At 51.2% G+C, this 21276-nt stretch overlaps 1 protein-coding gene across 1 annotated transcript in view; it reads left to right on the top strand.

Moving 5' to 3' along the window:
• ANTXR2 (ANTXR cell adhesion molecule 2) overlaps positions 1-21276 on the top strand; it is a 670700-nt gene that overhangs the window by 265535 nt on the left and 383889 nt on the right. Inside the window, exons 5-6 of the mRNA XM_085625534.1 lie at positions 7481-7588; positions 7680-7748. Coding sequence (XP_085481660.1) covers positions 7481-7588; positions 7680-7748 — 177 coding nt within the window. The remainder of the gene's footprint in view (positions 1-7480; positions 7589-7679; positions 7749-21276) is intronic.

Here is a 21276-nt window from a genome sequence, read left to right as displayed (position 1 = left end):
GATTACCGACTTATGCCAATTGATGCCTAGGCCGTAGAAACTGCCAAAACTGAGTATTTCCCTAATGAGCGGCTCCAAATTCAGCCAAGGGTCTCTAACATAGAGGATTGTGTCATCCGCGTAGAGCGAGACAAGGAGGAGGCCTGTGTTAAATTGCAAACCACTCTGTAAATGCCGTTCTTGGAAATGGCATATTAACGGATCCATGGCTAGGATGAACAATAAGGTAGACAAGGGACAGCCCTGCTGTGTTCCTTGGGATAGAGAGAAGGGACGGGACAGTGTGCCGTTCAGGCGCAGTCTTGCCGTGGGCCTGCTGTACAATAATGCGGCGGCAGCAATGAATCCCATGGACATGTCCATGCGGCGCATAACGCCAATGAAGAAAGGCCACTCCAAAAAATCAGAAGCCTTTTCCGCGTCCAATAGGATTGCGGCAGCTAGGACCTCCAGATTAATTCTGTGAAAACAGCAAAGAGAGTCCTAAGATTCAGTAAGGTGGATCGGTGGGGGACAAAGCCCGATTGGGCCAGAGATATGATGAATTCCATCAACTGGGAGAGGCGGTTGGCAATGATCTTAGCTAGGATTTTATAATCTAAGTTTAGTAAGGACAATGGCTTATAGGATCCGCATAAAGTCGGGTCTTTGCAAGGTTTGGGGAAAAGTATAATAACCGCCTCCCAAAGCTTGGGGGGCAGTATTTGTTTCTTGAGGGCCTCTGCATAGACCTCTATTAATTGCGGCGCCAATATGCCCTGTAGAAGTCCCCTGTAAAGCCGTCCAGCCCGGGGGCAGATGAACAGAAGAGGGTGTCAATGGCTCCAAGGACAACTGCCTCAGATATTGGTTCCACTAAGAAGACTTGCATATCTTTTTCAAGATAGACTAGCACAATCTCTGAAAAATAGGCTTCCTGTGTTGTGGGGTCACTCCCTACTTTAATAGTGTATAAGGTCTTGAAATAGTCTAAGAATTTGTCACAAATCTCAGTGGTGGTGGTGAGTGGTTGATTCGCGGAAGAACGCAGCTCGGTGATGAAGGCTTTGCTGTAAGGGGGTTGGAGCTTCTGCGCGAGTACCCTGCCAGGCCACTCTCCCTCTCCATACCGCCTGGCGGTCTGATATTTGCAGAGATATAATATCTCACGGTCCACTGTCTCCCTGTGTTCAACAAGGAGGGCCAAGCGTCACCCCATCAAATTCGGGTCTGGGGTGTGTAGCGATATGTTATCTAAGTCCACGAGGTCACGTTCGATACGTGCCAAAGTGTTGCGGAGATCCTTAAGCTCTCCGGCGTGTTTGGCAATGCACACGCCCCTAATGTAGGCTTTAAACCCTTCCCAGAGTACTGCCCATGTGTTCACAGATCCGGTGTTAATGGAGACGTAATCCTCAATAGCCTCGCATACCTCTGCATTAAAAAGATCATCCTGGAGGGCATGGCTTGGGAACCTCCATCGCAGCTCGAATCCCTCCGGGCGCGGGACCCTCAAGTGAAGCATCACTGGCGAGTGGTCTGAATACGTCCTTGGCAGAGTCTCAAGAGACCTGAACCAGCCCGAGACACCCGGGGAGACCAACCAAAAGTCTATCCTAGTCCAGGTGTTATGCTGGTCAGAATAGTGGGTGTAGTGTGTGAGGGCAGGGTTGCGCAGACGCCGTGTGAGGGCAGGGTTGCGCAGACGCCATATATCAAGAAGCGATATCTGCTCACAAACGTCTAAAAGAGCGCGGCGTGCCCGGGGCTTCATGTCCGGCGATGTAGCTGTACTGTCTAATCTAATGTCTAATCTAATGTCTAGGAGTAGGTTAAAATCCCCCCCATCAACACCAAACTGGGCTCTCACTGACCCAGTTGGGCATGTAGTGAATGAAAAAAATCAGGGAAATCTATGTTCTGGGCGTACACACATACCAGAGCCGTACTGTGTCCCATAAGTGAACCTGTGATGATTATGTACCTACCCTCTTTGTCCCCCATGACGGAACCAGGACTGAAGGGGACCCTTTTATGGATAAGGATAGCAGTGCCCCTAGCGTAGTTACTGTAATTAGCAAAGTACCTGCGTGCCCCCCAACTAGCGGCAAAGCGAGCCGGGTCTGATGTGGGTAGGTGTGTTTCCTGTAAGTAAGCAATGTCCACATTGTGTCTAGTTAAATAATGCAACACTTGTCGTTTCTTGCGATTGTCATTAAGTCCCCGAACATTCCAGGACATCAGGGTTAAGCCAGAGGGACTGTCCGTGTTACCCAGCTGAGCCATCAGAGGAATGTGTCAAGTGTGTCATGCACAAACAGTGATGAAAAGGCAAGAACTGCGACAGTGAACATAACTGCAAACGTCTCTCAGCTGTAAAATAATAACAATTGCCCCTCCCCCACCCCCCACCCAAGCTCACCATCCCCAAAGCGAGGCAGATCCTTAATAAACATCTGAACATGAAGTACCAATTGACTTTACGCTGGAAAGAGAAACCCTTAAATCGGTACATCAGCAAAATCAGGAAGAAACCCAAAGCATACACCATGAGTGGTGGCAACGCCACGTCAGTCGGGCAACCATTTGAAACGTTACTGAAACATGCAGAGCATTTACCCGGTGTCATCTATAATACATAAGATCCAGTATCACAACAGAGTTAACCAGTGCCTGAGCTAGAGAAGAGATCAACACGTGCAACTGAGCCACTGTGAGAGTGGGAAGCCCCCGCCGCACTTGTTTCTGTCCGATTGTTGTTCTGTCTGTAGGCATGACAAAATTCCTGCACCTCGGTGGGATTTCAAAGATTCAAGACCTGCCGCCCACATCGACTTTCAGCCTGGCTGGGTATAGCATTCCATATCTTAAACCTAGGTTTCTGAGAGTGGCCTTGACCCCATTGTATTTACGGCGAGCATCCTGCACCATAGCCGTGAAGTCCGGGTATAAGGAGAGCTTAGAACCCTGCCAGATGGTGTCACCTCGTTTTCTGGCGAGGCGCAAGGCGGTGTCACGGTCCCGGAAGTTCATAATACGTGCAATTATGGGCCGAGGCCCCAAGGACCGATGAGCGCGCTCTACTACAAACCCATTGGTGAAGGAGTCTTTTCCAAACAGATCAAACAGCAGAGTCTCTACATAAAGGTCCAATCGGCCAGTAGCGGTGGACTCCGGCACTCCCAGTATGCAGATGTTGTTGCGCCTACTTCGCGCCTCCAAGTCGTCGTTCTTCATTGCCACCTCCTTGAGGATTCGTTCAACGCGCTCCAACCTCTTCAGAGATTGCGCGGTGCCATCCTCAATGTCCGAAATACGCGCCTCCGCCACATCAAGATGCCTGTCATGTACCTGGATTTTGGCGCCCAAGATAGCCAGATTCATGTCCAGCGCATCGAACCACCCATACAGCGCCTTAAAACCAGCTCTCATTTCCTGTATCATTGATGTGGACAATGCGGCCCGGTCGTCCGCCCGATCTGCATCCGGGGCATCCCCCGCCCTGCTGGCGATTTCCTCTGGAGCCTTATCCACTAATCTTTCGAAGGGGAGGGTCTTTTGTTTGGGATCTTTGTGGCCTATGCCGTGGAGCCGCTGCACCAGTGAAGCAGCGAAGGGACAGATCTTAGGCTCCCACTATGAGAGCACTGACACAGACTGAGGTGGCAACGAGATAATGTTGGAAGTAGAATGAAGAAGCAGGAAGTCGGTAGCGCTAACGGGGTCCGCACCTGGATGACTTGGAGGGGATGGCCATGCAGCCCACTGAACAGTCTAAAGATCACGGGACTCAGGTATAGCACGGTAGGTCGGTCTCAGTTGCGCCCGTCGGGCTGCACAGGTCCGGGAAATACTAAGCGTAGTTGGGGCTTGGAATGCAGGATCTCGCCCCCGCCAGGCCTATGTGTGTACTCAGCGCTGTGACAGCAGGTCGTGAACAGGCCCATGTGAGTGCAGCGGTCGAGGCGGGTCCCCCGGGGGCAGCGCGCAAAAGGCCAGCTGTAAAGGCCATAGAAGGGGCACAGAGGCAATGATGCAATATCTGTCCGAGTCAGTCAGCAGGCCGCTCGCTCTACTGGCAGCCAGGCATGGGGCCGGAGGATCACTAGCAGCCCGGCAGAGGATGCAAGAGGGAGCAGGTTCAGTGCTGAAGGGCGGCGGGGCGCTACGGCAGCGGGTCGATGTCAGTCCCACTCTTCTCCTGAGGCTCGGTGTCCGCCCATGGTCGAAAATGTGTCTACCAGGCACACGAGCGGGCCCTTTCCTCGTTGGGCCTCTGGGTAATGGCGGATGCAAGGAACCGAGCACAGGTGCAGCCAAATGCGGCTACACTCAGCCAAGCCGGTCCTGAATCATAAGGGGGAGAGTCACTGCCGCCCGCCTGTGCCTGGCTCACTCACCGCCCCAGCGGGTCCCGGTATACGTCAGGCGCCCTCCTCTGCAGCTCTCAGTCTCCTGCCTGCATGCGTAGGGGTTGCGCAGCTTCTTGCCAGATCCTGCCCAGACCCCGATCTTCTGAACGCCTTATCTCACCACCGGAGGCACAGTTCCTCAGCCTGGTCAGACCGCCATGGTCAGCGCGGTGTCTGCTCTCTCACGCTGCCAGGCTTGAGCGAGATCTGTCATGATCGCAGGGGAAAATGCAGGATGTCCAGGCCTTCTGACGGATCCATAAATGCCAAGTGGCCATCTTGGTCGCTGGCTTGGCCATGCCACTTTAAATTACATTTCGTAATACGCAGGACTCTTTTCTTTTTTCCCTCCGGGCACTTTGCCTTATTCCAACCCTGGGGGTCCCCATTTACAGGATAATCACCATTGTGGTGGACTCTTAATAACTTAGCACTAGAAGGGTATGCTTCTTGAAAAACTGCAACCCCAGAGCTACTATGAGCCTGTTTTCTAAAAACTGGAAGATGATTCTCAATTTCAGGTGCATTTGGACTTTGGGCTACATTACACAGTACATCAGAAGAATGATTTAGAAGGGGAGAACTGGGCATGTTGTTAATCTCCCCTCCGCATTACCATTGGGTGTCTCACAAGGAGTGGCCACAAAACAACTATCATCACCTGCCTGAATTCCAATTTCAGCCACCCCATTTTTTACCACTATGCTAGTCTGGGAGGACTTGAGATTTTTTTGCCTCTTTCTTCCTTTCTTGGACACAAGCCAAGCAAGGTTAAGTACTGCACTCCTATTAAAATTGGAGACAAGACATACAACACATGATCATAATTTGCAACTGATCTATCCAGCAGAGCCAAAATCGATGATAAGACCTTCTCTATACATAATAAAAGGTCAGAGTGGGCCCTTCTCCCTTCCATACCAAATTAAATGACTGCACACATACTTGGTGCGCTGTGGTAAGAGATAAATGATAATTACAAGAGGAGTTCATTAAACCCATTAAAAAAGCCCATGTAGAAGGTTTACTACTATACACAGCCAGTAATGAAGTACGACTGGTTAAACAGTCTAGTTGCGAAGTCAAGACCAAGGCCGAGGCAATAGGTGATTTTAACTTCGCCTCCCTATTCTGATTCTTCTCCATGAGGGCAGCGTCTGGCATAGATAGTCCTCCATTGCACTAAGGTCATTTTCACACAACTCGCATCAAACCCCCCATGAGTTACTCCAAGTGTCTCCACAGGTGACAACGTTTCCAACCCATGAGCCACATCTTTCCCACCGGACAGGATCCCAGATGGGGCCATGATGGATTTGGAACTGGCCTCAAAATTCAACTGAAATCCACTAGTTCCATCAGCATCCATCGTGGGAGCAGCCTCAGTGTACATTTCCTCCATTATTTCTAACAGATTACTCAATTATTTTGGACTGGCTTGAGAGGTCAGCCAGAACTGGACTGCTAGTAAATCGACTAATATGATGCAAAGCAGTACCGTACCCTGGGGCAACACCGTAACTAATTTTAAGACATCCTTATTTACACCTGGCCTCTTCAGACACTTGTTTCCTACTCCGCTCTCCCCTTTGAGAATAGAGAGAGGACAAAGGGATTAGACTTCTGGAGAGACAGGTGGGACTGGGTCTTCTTTCGCTGGATGATTTTTTAAGTTTTTAAAGGTGTGGAAGAACTAGTGGCAAATGATCCAGAAGTAGAAAGTTTACGGCCTGAGCGCAGACACCTTGATGGAATTCTGCACGGTTGCCCAAACACAAATGCCCCTGAGACAAACTTCTCTTCTCCTTGAAAAATAATGATGTGTGCAGGAAGCAGAGCCCTCCTCTCAGCGCACAAGCCGCACCCGTTTGACCATCATGGGGGCCTGCAGCCTAGGCCAACCCTGCACACTACCTCTAAGAGCCTCCCAAAAAAATTAAATATGTAGTATATTCAACTGTAGCACAAAGGTGTTCTCCTGTAGACAAGACAGTGGTGGTAGGAGCAGGCAAGCAGATTATGCTGAGTGCATAATAGACACCTGCGACTCTGTTGAAAAAATATGAGAAAGTCTGATAGAAAAAAGAAGAAAAACAGGTGAGAGTCCCCCTCCCCTCACTGTTACCGTCAGAAATCAAGGCACACCACGGGGGAGGGACTCACGCACACCAGCTCTGCTCTATACTGCTTAGCTTTTCTTCACCAAGGTCTCCAATTTGCTCTCAGCTAACCAAACTACCGGACTCCTGGACATCTGAGGTAGCGGAATACACACTAGGGCCGCACTGCCTTGCTCTCCACAGGTGACTCCACAATAGACAACTGCTGGGGCTTAGGCTGTTGCAGGGTCGCGGTGACTCACTCACTGTCTCACCGCCTCTATGCCACTCCCGAGAGTGTACGTCGCCACAGGAAACGACTCCGGACCGCTAGTGCTGCTGGGGGAGCCAGGAAGCAGAAATCACTGCCCGGCACCACGCTGTGTACAGTTCTGGTCATCCCTCTCTCCCCCTGTGCCGTACCATGCCGAGCTCTACCCCACCCCATGGCCCAGGTGTGTTACAGGGCAGTATGTTGCTCTAGGTCTCAAAGCAGTTTTTCTGCCCACAGGTGCCTATATCAACATTATGCCACATATAGGGCTGCTATAAAGCCTCATTAGATGTACCCCTATGGCGTTGTACATTGCAAAGTTGAATTCCAGCCTGCAGTTGCTACATCCCCCTATGGAACGTGATGGAGCTGCTGACTAAAGTGATGTCACACCCCATGTGACCACCTCAGAGGTCACATGACCAAGGTGATGTCACACCCCACTTGACAGGCCTCCTGACTAAGGTGATGTCACATACCACGTGGCCACCCCACAGGTTACATAACCTACACAGTCATGTGTCCCGGTTGTGACGTCACATCATGGGCAGGTCCCCAGGGGCCTGGAAGTCCAAGTCATGAAAGTGATGTCACATCCGGGGCGGGATAAGTGCCAATTTTAGTTTGATGGAAGGTATCAATTCTTCCTACTTGGGTGCAGTGGGGACATACAGAGAAGCTGTGGCATTCAATAAAAGTTTTACTTTTCCTTGCAGGCAAATGAACAAATTGAAAAGGCCGGAGGTCGAACCACTTCCAGTGTAATCATTGCGTTGACCGATGGCAAGTTGGACGGCCTTGTGCCATCATACGCAGAGGAGCAGGTGAGTGAGAGGCTGCATTATTTGTTGACTTACAAAGGGTGCTGGCAACTGTAGCTTCTTTTGATCTTTCTTATTCTTTTGTGTTTTGTAGGCTAATCTTGCCCGCAGCAATGGTGCCAGAGTTTATTGTGTTGGAGTTCATGACTACAAATTTGATCAGGTAGGTTTTTGCGAGTAGTTAAGGCTTTTCTCCTATTTTTGGGACTGATGGTCGAGCTTGATCAGACTGCCAGTGCGGCCTACAGTCATTGGTTTATCAGTGGCACATAATGACAAAAGGGCTTCTACAATACTTCAGGAAGTAACTTAGCATTATACATAGTTAGTGGAATAATTGCCTTCAAGAACCAAAGTACAGTTCTGTTTTGAAAAGGATGCATTCACTACCAACCTTCATTGGAAGTAAAATCCAAGTTAATCTTACTCTGGCTGGGGAATTGGGACAGCATGAAGACTAAATACAGAACGTTGGCAACACCTTAAAGGCCCCAAATGCATCTTTGCTCCTGAGATAAGCTGAAGGCAGCTCAAGCATCTAAGGTTGGCAGGGCATTTTGGCTGCTTATAGGTGAATGAGCCAGGGTCTCTGGAAAATATAAGTCATCAATTGTTAACCACAATTCTTCGGTAGCAAAAATGATCCCAGTTTGGAAGGGATACTCTGGTTACAGAATCAAAAAACCCTTGCACTTTCTGCTATGAATGAGATGACTTTAGTGCTTCATTCGCAGATGTTCAGTAAAGCTCCTGGCCCAGTAATAATATCAAATGGTCTGTACAAATCGAAGTATGCCCCTTTGGGTCCCCTTTCTTAGGAATGTTTCAGTACTTTTCTAGAGAAAAGTGCATTTCCTCTTCATCTACCATGCTAGAAGAAAGACTATGTAGTGGTGCAAGAGGTAAGAACGAAATTCCACTGCAGTCCACATACTCCCATTGCATGGCACCTGGAGCACTTGCTAGGGTAAAGAGCAATAGAACAATATCCGAGTAGATATGGCGCTGTCTTCCTCTCTTCCTTCCGCATAATGGAGCACATCAACTTTGGTTGCTGCACTGTGTGACTTATAAGTAAATTTGCCCCACTATGTTTGTTGAAATCTGCAGATTATATGGTAAATTATGTGCCAAGTGGGGTAAAGCCATAATCATGCCACAGAATCACACAATTCCACTAGACCTAACCATTGTCAGTTGGTTAGTAAACATTCTATGTATGAAAGGTAAACAAACCTGAACATTCTATTTTCAATCAGTGCCAATTGATGGGCTCACCTTGCAGAGAACAGCTTTAACCACTTGCATGCGTTGGATGCCACCTCCCAGGAGGCAGATGTGGGCAATAGCCCGTGATCTGCCCCCGGGGGGGCAGAAAGCCCACTAGGCACCAGGGATTATGTTTTTTTATACATAAGGGTGGGGGCTGCCCAAAATGGGCATGCCAATGCCCCCACCCCACAAAAACATTTCCACAGTCTTTATGCCAATGCACTCACACCCGAAACAAATTGACACAGTCTTTCTGCCCCCTCCAGGAGGTCGACGGGTGCAATAGTCCCAAATCTGTCCTTCCGGGGGGGGGGGGAATGGAAAGCTACGTAGGGGTGGGGGCTAACCAGAATGGGCGTGCCAATGCCTCCACCCTCCAAATACATTTGTCACAGTCTTTTTACCTTTCCCGGGAGGCAGATGGGGGCAATAGATCCTGATTACTAGGGATTGTGTTGGTTTTTTTATACATAGGGGTGGAGGCTGCCAAAATGGGCATGCTAATGCCCCCACCCCCCAAAAGGTCTTTCTGCCTCCCTTGGGAGACAGATCGGGCAATAGCCCCTTATCTGCCCCCGGGGGGGGGTTAGAAAGCCCACTTGGCACCATAGACATGTTTATGAGTATGTCAGGGAAAAGCCCCATAGGCAAGGGTTGCTCCCCTTTTTTTAGGCACAGATTTTGGCTGTTTCATTAATATTTTTAGTCTCATCTGCCCCTAAGCAGAGGCAGAAAACCACTAGAAACCAGGGAAAGTTTGTGTGTGTGTCTGTGAACTGGAGTTTGGCTGACGGTCCGCGTGTACTGACCTTTGGATGGCATTTTGCTGGCAGTGTGTGTGGACTTGCACTTGGCTAATGGTGTGTGTGGACTCACATCGGTGTGTGTAGATATGCGCTTGCCTGGTGGTGTGCATGGAGTGGCGATTGGCTGGTGGTATACGTGGACAGGCACTTGGCTGACGGTGTGCATGGATGGTGCTTGGCTGGTGGTGTGCAGGGATGGCCTTTGGCTAGTGGAGTGTGTGAGTGGCGCTTGGCTGGTGGTGTGCATGGATAGTGCTTGGCTGACTGTGTGCATGAATGGCGCTTGCCTGGCAATGTGCATGGATGGCGCTTGGCTGGGTGTGTGCGTGGATGGCTTTTGGCTGGCGAAGTGCGTGAATGGTGCTTGGCTGGTGGTATGTGTGGATGGTGGTGTGCGTGGACTGACTCTTGGCTAGCGGTGTGACTTGCATGGACCCCCCGTGTCTAGTTTTCAGAAATGTCTGGGTTTTTTAGGTTTCCCTAGATGTCTGCATGCCTTAGACCAAAAACACAGATCACAAAACTACCCGGTTTTACAAGGGGGTCACCAGTGTTTTTTGTCCTGGGCTCAGCGATCATCTATGTAAACCTGCAAAACACAAACATTTCTGGAAACTAGACACTAGGGGAGTCCAGGAAGGTGTGGCTTGCATTGATCCCCCAACATTTTCCTACCCAGTATCCCCTGCAAACCTCAAACTTAGCTAACAAAATCACATTTTCCTCACTTTGCTGTGTGGGAAAATTGTGGGAACACAGGGCGCCACAAATTTCCTACCACCCAGCGTTTCCCAGGTCTTCCGATAAAAATGTTACTTCACTTGTGTGGGTAGGCCTAGTGCCCGTGACAGGAAATGGCCCAAAACATACTGTGGAGACTTCAAAATCATCAATCTCAAAACTTCCTGGTTTTGCGAGATAGTCACCTGCGTTTTTGTTGCTGGGCTCAGTGGCCATCTTGGGAAGTGTTAGACCTGTCAGCCCTTTGGGTGGTCCCTCCTCATCATTATTTATTTTGTCCCACTTTTGCCTCAAACCCTGTTTGAATTTTTCCTTTTTGGGAACCACCAGACTTTTTCGTGTTGCTGCAGATTCAGGGAGCCATTTTTAGCTACCCCTGAAACTTCTGTCTGAGGGCCTGGAGCACAAAATGGTGGCCACCTGTGACATCACCAGCATCCACTGGAACCTACCAGCACCTTCCAGAACATTCCAGGAGATTCCAGAACTCTGTGACAGTTGGAGACCGTTTAGAATGTTGGGAGGATAAGAGAGGCAGTTGGCAGTTGGAGCTGGCAGTTGGCACCTGACTGGTGAAGAGAGAGGAGCACAACAGTGAAGGAGGAAGGAGTGAAGCAGCAGGGGTGGAAACTTGTGCCTGGAGTGGGGTCCATAAACCCACCCTTGATACTTGTCCCTACTGATGGATCCCAGCCTATAGCCCTGTGTGGGAAGAAGACAGAAGAAACTTATCCTAAGGACCTGGACAGCAGGAACAGGCCTTAGAACCAAGAAAACAGCAAGATTCTGACCTGAGAACTGGTTTCCCTGGAGTCCGGCGTCGAGTAGCCTGAAGACCTGGAGCCCGAGGTGGAGAAGCGGCGCTGACTGAAGTAGCAGACGTCGTACCCGGAGCCGCCTGAGGTCGTGAGAGGGCGCCGACGGAGGTCGTGAGGAATACCAGAGGTCGAGGAGGAAGTGAACCGAGGTCGAGCGAGCGGCGTCATCGGAGGAGTGAAGTCCGCCCTCCGGAGTCGTCGGAGACCGAGGTAGAGGAGCACCGGAGGTCGGGAGTGAGGATCGCACTCCGGAGTCGCCCGGAGCCTGTGAGGAGGAGCACCGGAGGTCGGGGGTGAGGATCGCACCCCGGAGTCGCCGGAAGTCGACATCGAGGCCAGGCCGGCCGACGTCATCGGAGCCGAGAGCGCCATCGGACCGGAGCCGCCCGAAGTCGACATCGTGAAGAGACTGCCCGACGCCGTCGAATCGGAGGTCGAGATCGAACCGAGGCCACCGACATCGGACCGGAACCGCCTACCGGCGTCGTCAAAGAACTGACATTGTGCCGAGGCCGCCGAGACCGAACCGGAACCGCCTCACGGCGTCGACACGACTCCAGCGGCGTCGGAACATCAGAAAAAGGGCAGTAAGTGGAGTAGAGGGCGCCTAAGGCCCTGTGGAGACCTGAGAGACTGCTCTAAGGGGCTAGGGAGGTGCTGAAACCAACCTGACTGTGCAAGGGGTGAACTGGGACTAACCTAGAGAGGTTGTGTGGAGAGAGAAAGCCAGGGCACTGGTATTCCCCCCTTTGATCTACCTCAGCTTAGGCCTCAGCCTTGTCCCAGCCAGGGAGTAGCCTCCCCCTCAAGCCTTCCACAACCCTACAAGCTGTGCCTGGGCCAAATCAGCCCTTAAGAAGTGAAGTGTCATCTGATTATATGAGGGGTGCTGTATACTTGTAATTATTTATTGGGGATACTGTATTTATTGAATTTTTATCTATTTATTGCTGCACTATATTTATAGGTCCACAGGACTGGATGGTGTACAATATTTATTGGTACAGTATTTATTGCCTCAAAGTATTTAATTGTCTGTATATATTGCACTTGTATTTATGCCCTGTTATTTATGATCACCCCTATTTATTTCATCAAACAGCCAATATTTATTTGACCTGCACTAATTGAAATTTGTATATTGTGATTGACTTATTTATTTTTCCAATCAGCAACTAAGAGAAAAAGATAAAGAAAGAATATTTTCATAATTTTTACGGTGTAGAGTCGTTTTTAGAACGGATGCACGCATGGTTATTGTATGGGTATATTGTATGCTTAGCACTGCGCCTGTTTCCTGACCGCTCGAGCCAAGCTACCACAGTGTGTTCGAGGAGTCCACCACCACCCTGCGGAGTGGGAGTGGGCTGTTTCCAACATAAATTGGTGTTCAGTGGTGGGATAGAGCTGTGCCTACATATACTCAACAATAACTGTGGGTAGTCCATAGGCCTACACCGGGAGTTTTCTCAAAGCGGCCTTCCTAATTGTGGGTTTTTGTTTTTTCCAGATTTACTCTGGTGGTGGGAGGAGGTATTATTAAAGGTACCCCCCTGCATTGTTACTGCACAAAACCTGTCCTCTAACCTGAGTGGGCAAGATGGAGTTTGTACTGGAAGATTTAGAAACGTACACTGTGGCCCAACTCAGGGAGTTTTGCCAGCGGGAGGGGGTGTACTGTCCCCCAGGAGCAAAGAAGGGTGCACTCCAAACCAGCTTAAGGGCTTGGGGGGAGGCACGCCGAGAAAGCAAGGCTGAGGAGGAAGACAGGGATGGAGAGCCTGACCCCGAGGGGGCTGAGATGTACCAACCTGAGGTGGGGAACCTGTCAGCAGGGCCCAGGACACTTTCTAGGAAGGGCAGCACTGTCTCTAGCGGGGGCTTATCCAGCGTGGAGTTAGCAGATCGGAGAGAGAAAAGACAGCTCACATGGGATTTAGCAAAGCTGGAGAAGGAGAAGGAGGAACAGAGGTTGGCTCATGAGACGGAGAAAGAGAGGATGGCTCATGAGATAAGACTGAAAGAGATAGAGCTTCAGATCCTAAGAATTGGGGCACCAACTGTTCCTAATGGTGGCAGCCAAATCCAAGAGTCCACCAGGGAACCCAAACCTTACCTGCCAAAGGACATAGTAGCTAGCTATGGGGTGGGCGACGATATCGCCAAGTGGCTAGCAGCCTATGAGGTCTCGTTGAGGGCCCATGGGGTTCCAGAGAAGTATTGGGGAGGAGGATTGTATAGGTACATGCCTCCAGCTGGTAGGGATGCTTTATTGGCCCTCGAAGAGGATGAGCAGACCCACTACCCCACCATGAAACTGGCGCTCATCAGAAAGTTTGGACTAACACCTGAAAAGTACAGACAGAAGTTCAGGGGTAGTCACAAGCTGGGCACACAGAATTGGGTGGACTTCCTGGACTATGCAAAGAAGGCACTGGAAGGTTGGATTCAGGGCAGTGAAGTAAGGAACTACGAGGAGCTGTTTGACCTAGTACTGAAGGAACACCTACTCGAGAAATGTTTCCCTGAACTGCGGCAACACCTGGTGGATAGCAAGCTGACCAGCCCCCGGAAGCTTGCTGAGGAGGCGGACATTTGGGCTAGTACCCGGGTGTCCACAAGGGGGACTGGAGGGGATACTCAAAAGGCCGGACAGGGCGCCCCCCAGAAGAAAGAAGGAGGGGAAAAGAAAATGGAGTTCTCCAAAGGCCCCCAAAATAACTTCCAAGGGAAGGGAACAGGATTCACCTCTAAGGCTAACCCACCCAGAAACCCTAATCCTGGCCAGAGTCAGCAGCCAAGGGTTGTCCATTGCTACGAGTGCGGTGGCGTTGGACACTATAAAGGAGATCCGAAGTGTCAGAAACGATCACCCCCTCCCACTGGAGGAAAGCCCCCCGGAGTAGCTAGTGTAGTGCTCGGGGAGGAGATGCCCTTAACTAAGGGAAGGGAGTGGGCGGGTGTCACTTTAGTGTCCCTGGGAGAACGGGAGATGGTTCCTAAGATCCAGGTGCCCGCAAATACCGCAAAGTATGGGCAGTGGATCACCATCAACGGCCAAAGAGGGGAGGCTCTGAGAGACACAGGAGCCAGTATGACTATGGTGCGTAGCCAACTGGTGTCTCCAGAGCAGGTAATTCCCGATGTACTCCACCCAGCCGCGATGGCTGACGGCAGAACAGGTCACTATCCAGTGGCCGAGGTTCCCTTTGAATGGGGGGGGGTTGCAGGTTCACTTCGAGTTGCCGTAAGCCCTGCCGTGCCAGTCGATTGTCTGCTGGGCAATGACATGGAGCACAACGCTTGGAAGGAGGTGGAATACCGGACTCACACCGAGATGCTGGGTACACCTGACTGGGCCTGTGTTAGCACAAGGTCCGAGACTACCCGAAGAGGGAGTTCATTCCGGCTGGAGCCTGGAACAAAGGCCCAGCCAGCTGCCAGTCAAAGGAAGAACCGAGGACAGGAGGAGCCTGCCTCGGCGTCTCCACCCCGTAGGACGGATAGGCCACCGGAGGTGGTGGACCAGGAGTCTGCGGAGGGGGACGTTACCAACCTGGAGGACCTACCCATCCCGGCCGAGTGGCACGTGGAGGGAGGCCCGTCCAGGGAGGAATTCTGCCAGGGCCAGAGGGAGTGCCCTACCCTTGAGGGGCTGAGGCGACAGGCCGAAGCCCAGGCAGCAGGGAACGTTGAAGGGAACTACAGTGTTTACTGGGAGGATGGCCTCCTCTACAGTGAACCCAAGGCACCCCTACATGGATCGTCACGAGCCTTGGTAGTTCCTCAACGTTATCGAGCCTTCCTTCTGGAGTTGGCTCACGAGATACCATTGGCAGGACACCTGGGGCAAGACAAGACCTTCGCCCGTCTTGTCCCACACTTTTATTGGCCTCAGATGAAAGTGTCGTCCGATACCTACTGCCGGACATGTGTGTCTTGCCAAGCCAGTGGGAAAACAGGGGTGAAGCTGAAAGCTCCCCTGGAACCACTCCCTGTCGTTAGCACCCCCTTTGAAAGGGTGGGCATCGACATTGTGGGTCCATTAGATCCACCAACTACAGCTGGTCACAGGTTTATCCTGGTTCTGGTGGATCATGCCACACGGTACCCAGAGGCAATACCTCTGAGGACCATAACAGCACCTGTTGTGGCTAGGGCCCTGATGGGAATCTTTACCCGAGTGGGTTTTCCCAAGGAAGTTGTGTCCGACAGGGGGACCAACTTCATGTCAGCATATATGCGGGCAATGTGGAAGGAGTGTGGAGTGACCTACCGGTTCACAACTCCTTACCACCCCCAGACCAATGGTCTAGTGGAAAGGTTTAACAAAACCTTAAAAGGCATGATCAGAAGTCTGCCTGAAAGCCTGCGGAGGAAATGGGACGTCCTCCTACCCTGTTTACTTTTTTCCTACAGGGAAGTGCCACAGAAGGGAGTGGGCTTCAGCCCCTTCGAGCTTCTGTATGGGCACCCTGTACGTGGACCTCTTAACCTGGTGAGAGACGGATGGGAAAGAACTCCCAGAAAGCTCCCCCAGGATGTGGTGAGCTACATGCTGGCCTTCCGGAGCCAAATGGCTAAGTTGTGGAAGCAAGCTTCTGACAACTTGGAAGCCAGCCAAGCAGTAATGAAGGCGTGGTATGACCACAACGCTCACCCGGTGGAGTTGGAGCCTGGCCAGAAGGTGTGGGTGATCGAACCCGGAGAGCTTAGTGCCCTCCAGGATCGCTGGTCAGGGCCCTTTGAGGTGTTGGAGAAGAAGGGTAAGGCTACCTACTTGGTGGACCTGAAGACCCCTCGTCAGCCCCTGCGGGTGCTGCATGCCAACCGCCTCAAACCCCACCACGAGAGGCCCGAAGTCATCTTGATGATGGTGACTGACGGAGGAGAGGACGTGGAAAGCGAGCCTCTCCCTGATCTGTTTGCGTCTCAGGAAAAGGATGGGTCGGTGGAGGGAGTGATTCTCTCCCCATCTCTAACTCCTGAACAGCAGGAGGACTGTCGCCAGGCCCTGGGGCAGTACTCTGCGTTGTTCTCCCTTGTCCCGGGTAGGACTCACCTGTGCGTCCATGACGTGGACACAGGAGACAGCCCACCTGTGAAGTCCAAGATCTACCGGATGTCAGACAAGGTGAAGGCCAGCATTCATAGTGAAGTCACTAAGATGCTGGAGCTAGGAGTGATTGAACCTTCTAGCAGCCCCTGGTCCAGTCCGGTGGTGTTAGTACCAAAAGCTGCACCACCGGGTGCCCAACCAGAACTGAGGTTCTGTGTGGACTACCGGGGACTGAATTCAGTGACAAAAACTGATGCTCATCCGATCCCTAGGGCGGATGAATTAATTGACCGGCTGGGAGCTGCCCAATATCTAAGTACCTTTGACCTTACTTCGGGGTACTGGCAGATCTCTTTGACTGATGGAGCAAGGGAAAGGTCAGCCTTCTCCACGCCCAATGGCCACTACCAGTTCTGTGTGATGCCCTTTGGGCTCAAGAACGCACCTGCCACGTTTCAGCGCCTGGTAAACCAGATCCTCACCGGGATGGAGAGTTTCTCTGCTGCTTATCTGGATGACATAGCCGTCTTCAGTAACAGCTGGGAGGATCACTTGCGTCACCTGCAAGCTGTTCTCCAGGCCCTGAGACAAGCTGGATTGACGATCAAGGCCAGCAAGTGCCAGATCGGGCAGGGGTCGGTAGTGTACCTTGGACACTTGGTGGGTAGGGGAACGGTGCAACCCCTCCAGGCGAAGATCGAGGCCATCATGGCCTGGGAACCCCCCAAGACACAGACTGAGGTCCGAGCATTTTTGGGCCTCACGGGATATTACCGCCGCTTCGTGAAGGGGTACGGTACCATCGTAGCCCCTCTCACGGAGCTCACGTCCAAGAAACAACCTCGACGGGTAGTCTGGACGGAGGCTTGTCAGCAAGCCTTTGAGAGATTGAAGAAAGCCATGTGCGAGGCCCCGGTCTTAAGGGCCCCAGACTTTTCCAGGAAGTTCATTGTCCAGACAGATGCATCAGAACATGGCATTGGGGCAGTGTTATCGCAACTCAACGAAGAGGGTCTGGATCAACCCGTGGTCTTCCTATCCCGGAGACTACTTCCCAGGGAACAGAAGTGGAGTGCAATAGAGCGTGAAGCCTTTGCAGTGGTATGGGCTCTGAAGAAGTTGCGGCCATACCTGTTTGGCTCGCACTTCCTAGTTCAGACCGACCACCGACCCCTTCGTTGGCTGATGCAAATGAAGGGGGAGAATCCCAAGTTGTTGAGGTGGTCTATTTCCCTACAGGGGATGGACTTTCAGGTGGAACATCGGCCTGGAGTGGACCACGCCAATGCAGACGGTCTCTCAAGGTATTTCCGCCTTAGTGATGAGAACTCCCAGGGGGTTGGGTAGCTCTCCCCACTTTCAGCTGGGGGGGACGCGTGTTAGACCTGTCAGCCCTTTGGGTGGTCCCTCCTCATCATTATTTATTTTGTCCCACTTTTGCCTCAAACCCTGTTTGAATTTTTCCTTTTTGGGAACCACCAGACTTTTTCGTGTTGCTGCAGATTCAGGGAGCCATTTTTAGCTACCCCTGAAACTTCTGTCTGAGGGCCTGGAGCACAAAATGGTGGCCACCTGTGACATCACCAGCATCCACTGGAACCTACCAGCACCTTCCAGAACATTCCAGGAGATTCCAGAACTCTGTGACAGTTGGAGACCGTTTAGAATGTTGGGAGGATAAGAGAGGCAGTTGGCAGTTGGAGCTGGCAGTTGGCACCTGACTGGTGAAGAGAGAGGAGCACAACAGTGAAGGAGGAAGGAGTGAAGCAGCAGGGGTGGAAACTTGTGCCTGGAGTGGGGTCCATAAACCCACCCTTGATACTTGTCCCTACTGATGGATCCCAGCCTATAGCCCTGTGTGGGAAGAAGACAGAAGAAACTTATCCTAAGGACCTGGACAGCAGGAACAGGCCTTAGAACCAAGAAAACAGCAAGATTCTGACCTGAGAACTGGTTTCCCTGGAGTCCGGCGTCGAGTAGCCTGAAGACCTGGAGCCCGAGGTGGAGAAGCGGCGCTGACTGAAGTAGCAGACGTCGTACCCGGAGCCGCCTGAGGTCGTGAGAGGGCGCCGACGGAGGTCGTGAGGAATACCAGAGGTCGAGGAGGAAGTGAACCGAGGTCGAGCGAGCGGCGTCATCGGAGGAGTGAAGTCCGCCCTCCGGAGTCGTCGGAGACCGAGGTAGAGGAGCACCGGAGGTCGGGAGTGAGGATCGCACTCCGGAGTCGCCCGGAGCCTGTGAGGAGGAGCACCGGAGGTCGGGGGTGAGGATCGCACCCCGGAGTCGCCGGAAGTCGACATCGAGGCCAGGCCGGCCGACGTCATCGGAGCCGAGAGCGCCATCGGACCGGAGCCGCCCGAAGTCGACATCGTGAAGAGACTGCCCGACGCCGTCGAATCGGAGGTCGAGATCGAACCGAGGCCACCGACATCGGACCGGAACCGCCTACCGGCGTCGTCAAAGAACTGACATTGTGCCGAGGCCGCCGAGACCGAACCGGAACCGCCTCACGGCGTCGACACGACTCCAGCGGCGTCGGAACATCAGAAAAAGGGCAGTAAGTGGAGTAGAGGGCGCCTAAGGCCCTGTGGAGACCTGAGAGACTGCTCTAAGGGGCTAGGGAGGTGCTGAAACCAACCTGACTGTGCAAGGGGTGAACTGGGACTAACCTAGAGAGGTTGTGTGGAGAGAGAAAGCCAGGGCACTGGTATTCCCCCCTTTGATCTACCTCAGCTTAGGCCTCAGCCTTGTCCCAGCCAGGGAGTAGCCCCCCCCTCAAGCCTTCCACAACCCTACAAGCTGTGCCTGGGCCAAATCAGCCCTTAAGAAGTGAAGTGTCATCTGATTATATGAGGGGTGCTGTATACTTGTAATTATTTATTGGGGATACTGTATTTATTGAATTTTTATCTATTTATTGCTGCACTATATTTATAGGTCCACAGGACTGGATGGTGTACAATATTTATTGGTACAGTATTTATTGCCTCAAAGTATTTAATTGTCTGTATATATTGCACTTGTATTTATGCCCTGTTATTTATGATCACCCCTATTTATTTCATCAAACAGCCAATATTTATTTGACCTGCACTAATTGAAATTTGTATATTGTGATTGACTTATTTATTTTTCCAATCAGCAACTAAGAGAAAAAGATAAAGAAAGAATATTTTCATAATTTTTACGGTGTAGAGTCGTTTTTGGAACGGATGCACGCATGGTTATTGTATGGGTATATTGTATGCTTAGCACTGCGCCTGTTTCCTGACCGCTCGAGCCAAGCTACCACAGTGTGTTCGAGGAGTCCACCACCACCCTGCGGAGTGGGAGTGGGCTGTTTCCAACAGGAAGCCTAACAAACTCAGACATTTCTGAAAGCTAGACACCCAGGGGAGTCCAGGGAGGTGCGGCTTGCATGGATCTCCCAACACTTTCCTACCCAGAATCCTCTGCAAACTTAAATTGAAGCTAAATAAAGTCTCATTTTCTGCACTTTTCTGTGTAAGAAAGTAGTTTTCTGTGTAAGAAAGTAGTGGGATCACTGGGCCCCCACAAATTTCCTACCACCCAGCGTTCCCTCAGGCCTCCCGATAAAAATGGTACCCGTTGTGTCGGTAGCCCTAGTGCCCGTGACAGGAGTGGCCCAAAACGTACTGTGAAGACCTTAAAATTATCAAAATCCAAAGCTAGACACACTGCAAAAAAGGGTCCGTTTTCACTGGAAAAATGTGAAGTGCCCAAGTTGCGTATTGGGCCATTTCCTGTTGCGGGCACTAGACTACCCACACAAGTGAGATACTGTTTTTACCAAGAGACTTGGGGGAATGCTTGATGGGTGGAAGTTTGTGGCTCCCCATAAATTCCAGAACTTTCCATCACAGAAATGTGAGGAAAATTAGTTTTTTGACAAATTTTGAGGTTTGCACGGGATTCTGGGTAACGGAGCTTGGCGAGAGCCCCACAACTCACCCAATCCTGGATTCCCCTTGGGTGTCCAGTTTTCACAAATATATAGGTTTGCTAGGATTCCCTAGGATCCGGCTGAGCGAGGATCCAAAATCCAAAGCTAGACACACTGCAAGAAAGGGTCCGTTTTCACTGAAAAAATATGAAGTGCCAAGTTGCGTTTTGGGCCATTTCCTGTCGTGGGAACTAGCCTACCCACACAAGTGAGGTACTGTTTTTACCGAGAGACTTGGGGGAATTCCTCGGTGGGTGGAAGTTGTGGATCTCCATTTCCAGAACTTTCCATCACAGAAATGTGAGGAAAATTAGTTTTTTGACAAATTGTGAGGTTTTTAAAGGATTCTGGGTAACAGAACCTGGTGAGAGCCACACAAGTCACCCCATCCTGGATTGCCTTGGGTGTCTAGTTTAAAAAATTGTACAGGTTTTCTAGGGTTCCCTAGGTGTTGGCTGAGCTAGTGTCCAAAATCCGCAGCTAGGCACATTGAGAAAAAAGGGTCCGTTTTCACTGGAAAAATGTGATGTGCCCACGTTGTGTTTTGGGCCGTTTCCTGTCATGGGCATTAGGCCTACCCATACAAGTGAGGTATAATTGTCATCGGGAGACTTGGGGGAATGCTGGGTGGGTGGAAGTTTGTGGCTCCCTGCAGATTTCAAAATGTTCCATCATTGAAAAGTGAGGAAAATATTATTTATTTTAAAGTTGGCGGTATGCAAGTAATTCTGGGTAACAGAACTTGGTGAGGGCCTCACAAATCACCCCATCCTGGATTCCCCTAGGTGTTTAATTTTTGAAAATGTATGGGTTTACTAGGTTTTCCTAGGTGCCGGCTGACCATGGGTCCAAAATCCACAGCTAGGCACATTGCGAAAAAAGGGTCAGTTTTCACTGGAAAAATGTGATGTACCCAAGTTGCGTTTTGGGCCGTTCCCTGTCACAGGCAATGGGCCTTCCCACACAAGTGAGGTATTGTTTTTATCGGGGGACTTAGGGGAATGCTGGGTGGGTGGAAGGTTGTGGCTCCC

This window comes from Triturus cristatus, chromosome 9, assembly GCF_964204655.1.
Source record: "Triturus cristatus chromosome 9, aTriCri1.1, whole genome shotgun sequence".
Taxonomy (NCBI): Eukaryota; Metazoa; Chordata; class Amphibia; order Caudata; family Salamandridae; genus Triturus; species Triturus cristatus.
The sequence above is the reverse complement of the archived record's forward strand: the minus strand, read 5'-3'. Positions and strand labels throughout refer to the sequence as shown.